Source organism: Phyllobates terribilis, unplaced genomic scaffold, assembly GCF_046119375.1.
Source record: "Phyllobates terribilis strain yellow unplaced genomic scaffold, ASM4611937v1 Scaffold_1__5_contigs__length_1240528914, whole genome shotgun sequence".
Lineage (NCBI taxonomy): Eukaryota > Metazoa > Chordata > Amphibia > Anura > Dendrobatidae > Phyllobates > Phyllobates terribilis.
In genome coordinates, this window is record NW_027362761.1 from 759,885,377 (window position 1) to 759,899,082 (window position 13,706).

General features: G+C 43.8%; 1 protein-coding gene across 1 annotated transcript in view; it reads right to left on the bottom strand.

Moving 5' to 3' along the window:
- MFSD12 (major facilitator superfamily domain containing 12) overlaps positions 1-13,706 on the bottom strand; it is an 87,112-nt gene that overhangs the window by 34,201 nt on the left and 39,205 nt on the right. The window contains exons 6-9 of the mRNA XM_073655191.1: positions 12,780-12,872; positions 12,524-12,694; positions 9,814-9,908; positions 9,206-9,336 (exon numbers count right to left, since the gene is read on the bottom strand). Of these exons, the coding sequence (XP_073511292.1) occupies positions 9,206-9,336; positions 9,814-9,908; positions 12,524-12,694; positions 12,780-12,872 (490 nt within the window). The remainder of the gene's footprint in view (positions 1-9,205; positions 9,337-9,813; positions 9,909-12,523; positions 12,695-12,779; positions 12,873-13,706) is intronic.

Here is a 13,706-nt window from a genome sequence, read left to right on the forward strand (position 1 = left end):
TGTGAGGGCAGGGTATGTACCTGTCAATTTATTTTAAATATGTAGTATGTATATACCGTAACCCTTTTTCCCACGAGACAGAGTCCTCTCTCCTCAGTGGCCCGCAGTGTACTGGCACAACCTGCGGGGACATCATTTAGTCAGCTAATGGGTCACATGACAATCACCTGACCGCTGATGTCAGCGGTCGCATGACAATCAGCTGACTAAATGACATCACCGCAGGTCCTGCCAGTACACCGCCAGGAGCAGACCAGGGGCTGCGGGAGAGGTGTGTATGTTTTTTTTTTTGTTTTGTTTTTTTTTAAAACTTTACCCGGGTTGGACGAGAGTCTCCTCTTCTCCAGACCCAGGTACCATCCACGCATTGAACCCCATAACATCCGCATGTATACATGTGGATGTTATGCGGTTCAATGCATGTCAGTGGCGGCGATTTTGCCACAAAATCCCACAAATTGTTGTGCTGCGGATTTTTCCGCAATGATAATCCACAGCAGAAATTTCCACAGCATGTCCATAGCACATGCGGATCATTGGGAAGCATGGCAGACCTCTTAAGCAATTTGAATGCGTTTCCGCGGTAGAAATACTGCTGCGGAAACGCATTAAATCCGCATTGTGGGCATACAGCCTAAAGCATTTTTAGGTTATTTGGTAACATGTTCTAAAGAACTGAAAATATTTGTTATTTTTACAACATTAACATTTTTATAAGTGTGCCCATCTAATCAAATACTTATTAGTGCTAGAGTACATACTAGATACAGTAGAATGGTTTATTAAACTATTGCAGCTTTACCACCATTTCGCCAACTGTGCTACCAGGAAAGCTGCCTCAAAAACCATTGTCAGCCAAAATGACAGATTCACAATAGAAGTGCCACATTCTTAGACAAGGTTCATAACAAGTTAAGCACAATTTTACAGACATGCTGACTGCAACAAACACCAACTGCTCTTGAAAAGCAACACATTCAATGCACAGCAGTACCCATAAAGCCTTTATACGAAGCACATCACAGTACAAAAAACATCAGCTTAGGAACTGAAACATTGAATGCAGCAGGAGCAGAAACAGAAAAGTGTCTGTGCAAGAATATATGAACCCCTTAAAGTCCAATATGTCATCGCAATGTACAGTTAAACCTGGTTTGTAGGCCCCCTTATCCATTGGGCTTCTATGCGGCTGCACCAATGGTACGTCCATCCATGGCATGTATTATGAAGTCTTTATACAATGGCATTACTGCACAGACAAAGCAAAGCGTGCCATTAGCCTGGCTCTATACAATCCTGCTAGTTACGAGAATTTCATTTTTTGCTTCCATGTGTCACAATGAAATAAAAAAAGTTTGCATATTTTTTGCATCATAGTTGATTGAACTCCTGACCAGCAATAGAAGAAAACTAGTCAAATTGAGAGACTTGAGGGGGGTGGGGGGGGAGAAATCAGCATTTTAGAGTCAGTGTACCACTTGTGATGCTATATTCTCTTTAGAAGAAAGTATTTATAAATGCATGTAACAAATTGATTGGTGTAGTTTATTTAGCCTTTTTTCTGAGTGCTGTAGCATTACAGTGTAAAGAATTGGCACTGATCATCTTTTAGCAGCTTATTGCTCTAATCCAGTGAAATTAGCCTGGCATGACTGCATGCAGGGCAAGTATGCACAATTTATAATAGGGTTGTGGCCAGCCATGACAAGTGTATCTCACGGTATAATTCCATTATCTATAGATCCAAGCGTGTGATTGTTCTACTGACAGGTCTGTTTTAGAAACCTTTAAATTCCCTAGAAAACAAATTTTGTAGAATCTTTAAGGCCAAGTTCACATGTCCAGTAATCTTCCTTTAGAACGGACTCCAGGGGAGGGTCTGTCCGTTCCGATGGGCGATTATTCGGGCTTCTAGTCCTCCTCCTGGCTGCTGCTCCGGGGTCCTTGACGCCTACGGTGTCATCCTCATCACCAGATGAGAAATCTCACTCCTGCGCAAACAAGTCACGTCTCACGTCTGCCTGCAGTCGGGCAAAGCATACTGCACAAAGCCAAAAAACAGAAGAAGTGCGCAGGAGGAGTCATCCATGTCAAGCAGCAACAGGGAGAGGAAGGGGGTGGGAGGAGCAGAGGCCCAAAGCATCGCCCATCGGATCGGACGAACCAGATTACCCCACAGCGTGGGAGAAATTAAGAAGGTTTTTCGGGGGTATACAGGGGGAGTCAGGTGGATAAATGAGGATTTAGGGAATGCAGCGCAGATGCTGAATAAGTGTGATATGTTTAGCTGCTGTGTGACAAAACTGGTGACAGGTTCCCTTTAACATACTACTGGGCATGTGAACTTTCAAGTAATCCTCTATTTGAAACTGATCCAGCAAGCAAAAAAAAGTAATAACTTTTCAAATGGGAGAAAAACAGATGGCCACTTAAAAATAAATCAGCTGAATTCAGTTTGTGTTCAGGGGGACAGAAACTTTTGCATAACTTGTCAACGGATTGCTGCCGGATCCGTATTAACTGATGATTACAGGACAAAGCCTAACATGGTCATTACTGTATTATCCCTCCTGGAGATATTTTGTAATTTGACAACTAGGCATTACCATTCCCATAATGGGCTCTAAAACATCTTCTGAATCAGTGTTGACAGATTAAAAGCCCCTGCATAAACCTATGCATTCTAGTCAAACCTGTCAAGGATTTCACTGCTGTGTCAACAAAATTATGTAGAAAAATTAATGATTGGACACGTTTGTGTCAACAGATCAGTAACCACTAATGATGAGAGAATGTGCTCGCCACTGCTCAGTACTCGCCCAAGCAGCACGGTGCTTGACAAGCTCGGCGAGTATTTCTGGGTTGCTCGGGCGGGAACTCTGGTCTCCTCCCCGTTTGGCGCGGTTTAGAGAGCCAATGAACATGCAGGGATTGCCTACCATGCACTGTAATACTGTAGCCATGCTGGTTGTGGACATTACAGCAATTGGCTGGCTGCACAGCAAAATCAGGTCTATATAAGACCGGGCGCCATCATGCTCATCACAGTCTAACCCAGAATCAGGCAGAGTAGGGAGAGGTGCTGCTGGGCTAGGGAGAGATTTGCTTGTTTATAGTTAAGGCCCCGTCACACTTAGAGACGCTGCAACGATCCAGACAACGATACGACCTGTCAGGGATCGTTGCTGCGTCGCTATGTGGTCGCTGGTGAGCTGTCAAACAGGCATGCTCACCAACAATCAGGGGAGCAGCGACATCGTGGAAAGAATCTTTCCACGATGTCCTGCTCCTGGTTACCAGCCTGCTGAAACAGGAGCAGGCTGGTAACCATGGTAAAAACAATCGGGTTACTAGGGGCACACATGCACCTAGTAACCCGTTGTTTATCATGGTTACCAGACTGATCGCTGCTCCCGCTGGTCACACACAGCGATGTGTGCTGACCAGCGGGAGGGCAACGACCAAAAAATGGTCCAGGACACTTTGCAGCGATCAGCGACCTCACAGCAGGGGCCTGATTGCTGCAAAGTGTCACACAGAGACATCGCTGGTGAGGTCGCTGTTGCGTCACCAAAACCGTGCCACAGCAGCGATCTCGCTATGTGAGACGGGGGCTTTAGTATAGGTATTCCACAACGTATACATATATCCATCTGAACTAACAGTCCTTCTGAGGACTAATCCAGCTGCATCTATTCAGTGGTGATTGCAGGAGTTAGGCAGGCTGGCTATGTGGCAGACTGCAGTGCATATAGCGCAAGAAAGTCCATTGAACGTCCTGTCTGCTGCTGCTGCAATAATTACAGATATTTGTAGACAAAGCCCCAGATATCAGGGGCCAGGGCAAATTTTTATTTTTCTCTTAATCCTGGTTATTTGCTTAAAAAGCAATCCAGAGTACACCATTTTTTTCTGCTCCATTTGCTTGCTCTCACTGCAGAATAAAGTCAGATCTGTTCCATATTTCAGTGATAAAAATCCAGAAATTTAAACTGAACGTGGAATATATTGGCCTCCTCTTACATTCTGTTGGTCAAGCTATTCACACTAGGTGTCTGAAGGATAGTATTAGCAAATTACAGGCCTGCTATTTAAAACTGTGGTTCTGTCAGATGCATCACATAACTGCATTTCAAAATTAGCCATTTCTCGTGAATGTGGAAAATATTGTCCTCCATTAAAAGTGGACGTGATGGTGTATGCAGAGGCCGAGGACAAACTGAAGTTGTGCCACAACAAACACCCACATCTTGTCCTTCGACCTTCCTGTCCAAATTACTAGGGGGCCACAGAAGACCAATATTGAACAGAGCAGTGTCAAAAGGTTGTTGGTTGGATAGCAGATAACGCTTCCAGTCACTTTGCCATCACCACCACCACCACCCTATCTTCCACACAGTCAAGTCTCAGTAGCCGTGAGTCTGGACAGCATATTCCTAACCCTGATCCTCCTTCCTCTCACCATGCCAAGTGCCCAGAGACAACTGATCCCACACTTGGACACTCCGAAGAGCTGTTCACTTAACCATTTGTAGATTTAGGCCTCTCGCCCCGCCAGCTTCAAGCGAGTCAAGAGGAGAACGCGTGTAGCGATGCCCAAATATTGGAGCAGCCACGGTCACACGAAGGCGATTGTGGGAAAGGTCAATTACTGTCACAAGAAGTGGATGATTATGATGAGACAATTGCCAGAAAGTCAGCAGGAGGACCAGGGTGCGGAAGTGGAAGAAGAGGTGGTGGATGATATAGTAACTGACCCAACCTGGCAGGGGGACATGCAGAGCAAGGACAGCAGCACACAGTGGGAGGGAGGCGTAGCACCACAACAGGCAGGAAGAAGCAGTTCGGTGGCCGCAGACAGTCCTTGGAATGCAAGTGCAAATACGTAGCCAGCGCCCCACAGGCCACATATTAAATTCACACATTTCACGAATGCTTGCACTTGAAATGTTACCTTTTAGTCTCGTGGAGATGGAAGCTTTCCCCAACCGGATGGCGGCCGTCCCTCGGTACTCGTTCCCCAGCTGCCACCATTTCTCCCGATGTGCCGTTCCTGCATTACACAAGCACGTGTCCCACAACATTAGACGTGCCCTCAACAACGCAGTTACTGGGAAAGTCCACCTAACCACGGACACGAGGACAAGTGCTTGTGTGCAGGGACGGTACATCTCTGAATTTCATGAAATAATTTAGAGAAAAAAAAAAAAAAGAAAAAAAAATTGACATGGGGCTTCGCCCTATTTTTGTGTTCAGCCAGGTACAACTAGGCAGCTGGGGGCTGGAATCCGCAGCGTAGGGAGGCCCAAGCTTTCTAGGCCCCCCCAGAAAATGGTGCGTTCATAGAAGTGCCATCTTCTGCCGCTGTACCCAACTCATCCAGGGCCCTGGTGCGGTGGCTCACTGGGTAATAAAGGGGTCCGGGCCAGCTGGGTATCAGCTGGCCCTAAGCCCGAAATTCATGGGGTCACGCCAATATTAGACATGACCGCCATGAATTTCTAGTAAAGTATTTAAAAAAAAAAAAAAAAACACACCCAGAATAAAGTCCTTTAATTGAAATAAACACACAATTCTTTAATGTTCTAAATTAAACCATACTTACCATCACGCCCATTCCAGCTGAAGCCAACGATCTCCTGCAATAAAAAGTAAAATAAACCAACCTCATCCTTACCTTTCCATGGTTCCCAGGACAGCTTCAGCTCTGCTACATTCACATGACAGGCTGGATCGCAGCCGAAAGCTGCCATCCAGCTTGCCATGCCGCAGACACTGAAGCGCAGGCATGATTGCGCTCCTCAGTGTCTGGCTGTGACGGCATCCAGATAAACAGAGTTCATGTCCAATGAACTCAGCTCACCTCATGCACGTCACTGACAGCGTGGGAGAATTCTCCTGCGCTTGCCGTGAGCGCAGGAGAATTCTCCCACGCTGTCAGTGACGTGCATGAGGCGAGCTGAGTTCATTAGACATGAACTCTGTTCATCTGGATGCCGTCACAGCCAGACACTGAGGAGCGCAATCATGCCTGCGCTTCAGTGTCTGCGGCATGGCAAGCTGGGTGACAGCTTTCTGCTGCGATCGAGCCTGTCATGTGAATGTAGTACAGCAGGAGTCATCCTGGGAACCATGGAAAGGTAAGGATGAGGTTGGTTTAATTATTTTATTTTTATTGCAGGAGATTGTTGGCTTCAGCTGGAATGGGAGTGATGGTAAGTATGGTTTAATTTAGAACATTAAAGAATTGTGTGTTTATTTCAATTAAAGGACTTTATTCTGGGTGTTTGTGTTTTTTTTTAACTTTGACTATGGGGTTAGTAATGGGGGTGTCTTATAGACTCCTCTCCATTGCGAACCTGGGCTTGATGTCAGCTGGCATTATAAGCTGACATCAACCCCAGCCCTATTACCCCACTGCCACCGCTACACGGCAGTGGGAAGAGTGAGGCTAAGTGCCAGAGTTGGCGCATCCTATGGATGCGCCATTTCTGGGGCGGCTGACGGCTGGCGTTTCTAGCCTGGGAGGGGGCCAATATTCATGGCACCCTTCCTGGGCTATTAATATCAGCCCCCAGCTGTCTGCCTAGCTTTTGCTAGCAATTAAAATAGGTGGGACCCCACATCATTTTTTTTGGGGGGTCCCCCATTTTAATAGCTGGTAAAGGCTAGGTATTCAGCTGGGGGCTGATATTAGTAGCCTGGGAAGCTCCATGGGTATTACCCCCTTCCCAGGCTTCAAACATCTGCCCCAGCCGTCTGCATAACCTCCACTAGAGACTAAAATTACGGGGAACCCCACTCCAATTGTTTTTTTTTTTTTAGTAAATCCTTTATTTTAACACTAAATGACAAGTACAGTAACCAACACTGTCACTGTACTTCTTATATATGTGACTGACATGTTTCTATCTAATCTATGTGCGATTCTCTCTTCTATCCTTTCTGTTCTAAATTGTCAGGTACCGGTGTATGCCGCTGCTGAATTGCCGGCTTTTCATGTTTCACTGTGAGCACTGTTCCCATCGATTTGGGCAATCACTGTAATGCCACAACCACCTTGGTGCTCTAAATAGCGCCAAACATGCAGGACGGGGACCCGAGCATCTCGAACGTACTCGGCGAGCTCCGAGCATCTCGAATACTGAGATGCTCGGGCGAGTACCGAGCAGTGGCGAGCATGCTCGCTCATCACTAATGGTCACCTTAAAGCTGGATGTGGCCTAGTAGCCTAAAACAAAAATATGCAAAGCAACAAACTAGAGGAAAGGAAGTGCACAATAATGTATATTTTTGCAACATTCTTTTTCAGCTTGACCAAGATGGGGGAAAAAAGCCCCACACAAATTGAACTGTACTTTCAGGCTATCAACACTAGAATTTAAAAGAATCATCATTTTCCTTAAAAAGGGTACTGCAGGGAGATAAGGTAAAATCCTGAACATACCTTAAACTATAAAGCCAATATCTAGTGTTGTTACTAATACTGATCGTATTAGAAATGTACTGCCACGACTCCTCCTGCATCACACATGCACTGACATTTGTGGGTCAGCACTCTGAACTGTCAGGTGTCAAGCAGGGAGCAGAGGCGCATTTCTGTACAAGCCCTGACAGTGCATAGTCAGTCACAGTCTGTAATAAAAGAAGCTGCAAATACAGTCATAGCTCCCTCCATGGTCCTGGACAAGTCAAAGAAGCTGTGAAACTAGCAGGCATGAATCCAGAGTGTAAACTGGAGGGGTAGGGCATGCAGAGCCCTGAGAATGAAAGGGGCTGGCTTCACCCCCTGATCTCCGACTGCATGGAAGGAGATGTTATCAGACGGCTGGCCATGCCCCATAATCTGACATTATGTCCCAGAGAGGAGGGGAGCAGAGGCGGCTCCATTGTAACAGTGTATAGCAGGTACTATCCACAAGTATTCTCCCTGAAGTACCTTTTTAAATATCAAGGTCATTGGTTCTAAATTTGAAGGATGCATTTGTCTGATGAATGGCCCAAGCTTCAGGTAAAGGCAACTGCTTAAGGATCCTATACACAGAACAACATCAGTGGGCTTGGCTAAGAGTTTAATGTTTAAAAAGGGACCTTCTGATTCTCCTGAATGAGAATTTAACATGTCCAATTTTTGGACTGCTGATCCTTCTGCTCTTGGGTAAATTTTCTATGAGCAGCTCTCAGAAAACAGAAGCACTTAGCAGAGAAGTCTGGCAGCTATATATTGTGTACGTGGCCCTTGACCCAGCCAGCAAAAAGGCTTCTGCATTGTGCCCAGTCACAGAGCACAATAGGCTCCCAGACAATTGACAGTGGGCATTGTAGCAGTCACTTAAAGCAGGGTTCCCCAACTCCAGTCCTCAAGGCCCACCAACAGGTCATGTTTTCAGGATTTCCTTAGTATTACACAGGTGATAATTGCATCACCTGCACAGGCAATAATTCCATCACCTGTGCAATACTAAGGAAATCCTGAAAACATGACCTGTTGGTGGGCCTTGAGGACTGGAGTTGGGGAACCCTGACTTAAAGGACCACATATGAAAAGAATACATACATACCAAAAGTTTGGACACACCTTCTCATTAAAAGATTTTTCTGCATTTTCATGACTATGAAAATTGTACATTCACACTGAAGGCATCAAAACTATGAATTAACACATGTGGAATTATATACTTAACAAAAAAGTGTGAAACAACTGAAAATATGTCTTATATTCTAGGTTCTTCAAAGTAGCCACCTTTTGCTTTGATGACTGCTTTGCACACTCTTGGCATTCTCTTGATGAGCTTCAAGAGGTAGTTCAGTTGGCTATCACTTGTATAAAATTTGCAACATATCAAAGCAGCAACAAACTATAGCTTGCCAAGACTCCATTCAGTAATCAGTGAATTTTATGGTGAAGAAAAAAAAAAAAAAAAAAAAAAAAAAAAAACAAAAACACCCTCATGGACAGATGTATAGCGCCAAAGACTAACGGGTATGTGTTCTAGCCATGAAAATCAAGGCTAGACTGTCCACGATTCACAGATGTCTGAATGAGGCCCAAAACTTAGATCTAGACATTGACCAACAAGGATAAACATTAGCCAGTGGACCTCCACTGACTTCAACACTTCAGGCTGCAATAGGATTACTACATTAGTGGACACCAAGACCAAGTGTACAAATGTCAAAAAAGGAGTTAACAACATGTACTTACAAAACCGAACATTTATAGGCCAGATCATTATGGAGCTCAGTGACAAAGCAGCCACTAGAGTTACAGCTCCGGTTATGGTCACCATTACCCAGTGATAAAATGAAGTACAGGCTGGACAACAGTACTGCGTCCTAAGGGGAACAAAAAGAAGGCATCAGGCTGTTAAGTAATTCTTAGTACAATCTCAAAGTATGACTTTCTTAAAAGGAGACTGGGCTCCGAAATATCAAGCACCCAAAAATAAATAAAATACGAGGAGTATAAAACTCTGGAGCATCTGATGAGGTGTGCGCCTGTGTACTACAGCAGAAATCTTACTACAGTTACTGGAGTGAGGATGAGGAAGACTACAGCTCATGCATTAGACAACCTGTGACGTCCTGCCCCACACATTTTCTTGGGAAACTGGCATGAAAATTACAAAAGTAGCAAAATATGAACTCCACTCAAGAGCTTTGCCTAAATTTTGCAACTTTTCAAAGCTTTTATGCCAGAATTCTGGTGTGAAAGCCTTCATGAGTTGGGCCAATACCAACTAGGAGTTTGGCCAGCCTATACACATACTACATGTCTACTGTCTGTTTAATGATAAATCTATAAATACTTACTGGCATGGGTGTAAAGACTGAATAATGACTACAGCCAGGCCATTGGCTACTTTGTCAGTAAAGCTCATTGCTCCATACACAAAGGCCCCGCTGTGCTGTGGAATTGAAGATAAAACAATATTTGAAATCAAACTTCAATGTGAATTGGAAAGAAAAAAAAAATTGACTCCTGCATATTTTTTTTTTCTCCCCACCTTTATATAAAAAAAAAAACAAAAAAAAAACCCTAAGATTATGGCAGTTAAACGCAGTTTGTCTGGGATTAGAAAAGTCAGATTTTTTTTTGACTAACTATCTTGGGTTACAGCTTTACAAAATGGTATCAGGAAAGCCAAATATGAATACTAAGGGAATCGTTGAAACACCAGACAAAATAGGAGCAAACTGCTACTCTTAATTTACCTTTGGTGCATTTTTACAGTGGTTGGAGTGATTTCTCCCTTTACATAGCTCCAAGTACCCTGTACAGCCATAAACACTAGGAGAAAATCATGTGATTGTTGTGTGCATATGGTTTTCCCATGTCATCTGCATACTTTTGATATATAAATATGACTTTAAAGTTCAGTTAAAAGGGGTTATCTGGCAATTTGCTTATTTTTTGTATGGGACCAAGAACTTCCAGGCAGGTAGTTGCCTGTTCTGCCTGGCGCTGATCTCTGCCAGCTCAGAGCTGTCATGGACCACTCTGGTCGCCAATGTCACTGAGACAGAGCATCTTTTCCACTCCGTCATGGAGAGGTCATACAGATTGACACCCTGCTCCCCGCTGCCCATCAGCATGTCGGTAGTGAAGCCCTGTTGACAGCAGGCTGGAAGAGTTCTGTTGACGTGATTTAAAAAAGAAGCTGGAGTGTCACTGCCTGAGTAAACAGAGCTAGTCGTGGGGCAATACAGGCAGGTAGTTAGCAACTACAGTGGGTATGGAAAGTATTCAGATCCCCTTTAAATTTTTCACTCTTTGTTTCATTGCAGCCATTTGGTAAGTTCTATAGCTAATTTTTCTCATTAATGTACACTCTGCACCCCACCTTGACTGAAAAAAAAACAAAATGTAGAAATTTTTGCAAATTAAAAAAGAAAAGCTGAAATATCACATGGTCCAAATATTCAGACCCTTTGCTCAGTATTGAGTAGAAGCCCCCTTTGAGCTAGTACAGCCATGAGTAGTCTTGGGAATGATGCAACAAGTTTTTCACACCTGGATTTGGGGATCCTCTGCCATTCTTCCTTGCAGATCCTCTCCAGTTCCGTCAGGTTGGATGGTGAATGTTGGTGGACAGCCATTTTCAGGTCTTTCCAGAGATGCTCAATTGGGTTTAGGTCAGGGTTCTGGCTGGGCCAGTCAAGAATGGTCAGAGTTGTTCTGAAGCCACTTTGTGATTTTAGCTGTGTGCTTAGGGTCATTGTCTTGTTGGAAGGTGAACCTTCGGCCAAGTCTGAGGTCCAGAGCACTCTGGAAGAGGTTTTCATCCAGAATATCTGTGTACTTGGCCACATTCATGTGTCCTTCAATTGCAACCAGTCGTCCTGTCCCTGCATCTGAAAAACACCCCAATAGCATGATGCTGCCACCGCCATGTTTCACTGTTGGGATTGTACTGGGCAGGTGATGAGCAGTGCCTGGTTTTCTCCACACATACCGCTTGGAATTATCACCAAAAAGTTCTATCTTCGTCTCAGACCAGAGAATCTTATTTCTCATTCTGGGAGTCCTTCGTGTGTTTTTGATCAAACTATGCAGGCTTTCATAGGTCTTTCACTGAGGAGAGGCTACCGTCAGGCCACTCTGCCATAAAGGCCCAACTGGTGGAGGGCTGCAGTGACAGTTGACTTGGTGGAACTTTCTCCAATCTGCCTACTGCATCTCTGGAGCTCAGCCAGTGATTTTGGGGTTCTTCTTTACCTCTCTCACCAAGGCTCTTCTCCTACGATAGCTCAGTTTGGCGGGACAGCCAGGTCTAGGAAGACTTCTGGTGGTCCCAAACTTAATCCATTTAAGGATTATGGAGGCCACTGTGCTCTTAGGAATCTTGAGTAATGCAGAAATTCTTTTGTAACCTTGGTCAGATCTCTGCCTTGCCACAATTCTGTCTGAGCTCCTTGGGCAGTTCCTTTGAGCTCATGATGCTCATTTGGTCTGACATGCACTGTGAGCTGTGAGGTCTTATATAGACAGGTGTGTGCCTTTCCAAATCAAGTCCTATCAGTTTAATTAAACACCGCTGAACGCCAATGATGGAGTAGAACCATCTCAAGGAAGATCACAAGGAAATGGACAGCATGTGACTTAAATATGAGTGTCTGAGCAAAGGGTCTGAATACTTATGACCATGTGATATTTCAGTTTCTTTAATAAGTTTGCAAACATTTCTACATTTGTTTTTTTTTCAGTCAAGATGGGGTGCAGAGTGTACATTAATGAGAAAAAAAATTAACTATAGAATTTACCAAATGGCTGCAATTAAAAAGTTAAAGGGGGTCGGAATACTTTCTGTACCCACTGTACTTGCCTGTAAGGCCTTTGCTTGTATTTTTTTTTTTCTTTGTATGGAGCAAAGTCTGAGATTACCACTTTTAATTCTGTCCATGTTGTGCAAACTATAGACCCAACTCATGCATTGGCTCCGCTTTTATAGCTCACCATTTCCATCTAATGGATAAAATATGTATTGCAGAATACGGACATTGAACTACCGTATATATTTACCGAGTGGGGTCCAATGAGATCAGCAGTCATGGAAAGAGATGTGACCAAGATTGTAGCCGACCCAGATCCCAAAATAACTGCAGCTCCATACACTGCCACACTGAGATCAGGATCGAGTGCTACCCAGGCAGAAAAAGCAGCAATGGCCAGGAGACCTATAAAATAAGTAATCTAGAGAGGAAAAGAATAGGTTCACAAAATGCAACTGAAAAAAGAATAAATAAATTTTATTTTCTGATAAGACTGAAAAACTCACATTGCGTCCAATATATTTGTTGATTGGCTTCATAAGGAATGATGAAACAAACCCACTCACATACATGACCAGTGGAATCGTAGCAATGTAATTCTAATGAAAGAGAATATATATGTAAGAAAGAACTGCTACCATCAGTACTTCAAAGCAAAACCCATTTGCCACATTTTGGCTATGCCCACAAAACGCTTTCACTCTCGGATATTTCTGGCAGCAAGGGAACCAATTTCAAGAACAGGGCCCCGACTTGTTGTAAGTTGAGAGATGTGCAGCCATCTTTCACTGCAAGTGTCTGAGGAGGGAATGCCTAAAAAAGAAAACCGGTTTATTTCTATCCTGACCCTATCAAATTTGTTATGCGTGTTTGTATTAAGCTTTAAGATAAAGGTCTTATCAGTTATAGGAACGTTTTCATTCCATCTATTCTAACTTCATGATTTGTTATATTTTAATAAAAATTGGTTTAAAAAAAATATATAGAGCAGCCATTTTGTGTTGTCCCATTCCTGTTATAACTCCAAAAAAAATGTAGTAACTTGACAATTTGTTGCCGTATCTCCCTTTTCAAATGTACGTCCATTGTCAAAGCGTAGGGACACGTCCCCAGTCCACATAGTTGTCAACTTATTAAAGAAACCCTCCCAAAGTTTTTATCTTCACATATTGCAGTCATCCTATTCTATAGCACCATGTACTTACAATTGCTTATTTTGCCTTTCTACCCAGCTAAGTCTTCCTTTCCCGTTAGGACTATGACATCATGTGATTAACCCCTTAAGGACCTTGGGTTTTTCAGCTCCCCTTCTTCCCAGAGCCATAGCCTTTTTATTGTTTTGGTCAATATGGCCAAGTGAGGGCTTATTTTTTGCAGGACTAGTTGTACTTTTAAAACGCCATCACTGGTTTTACCATATCATGTACTGGAAG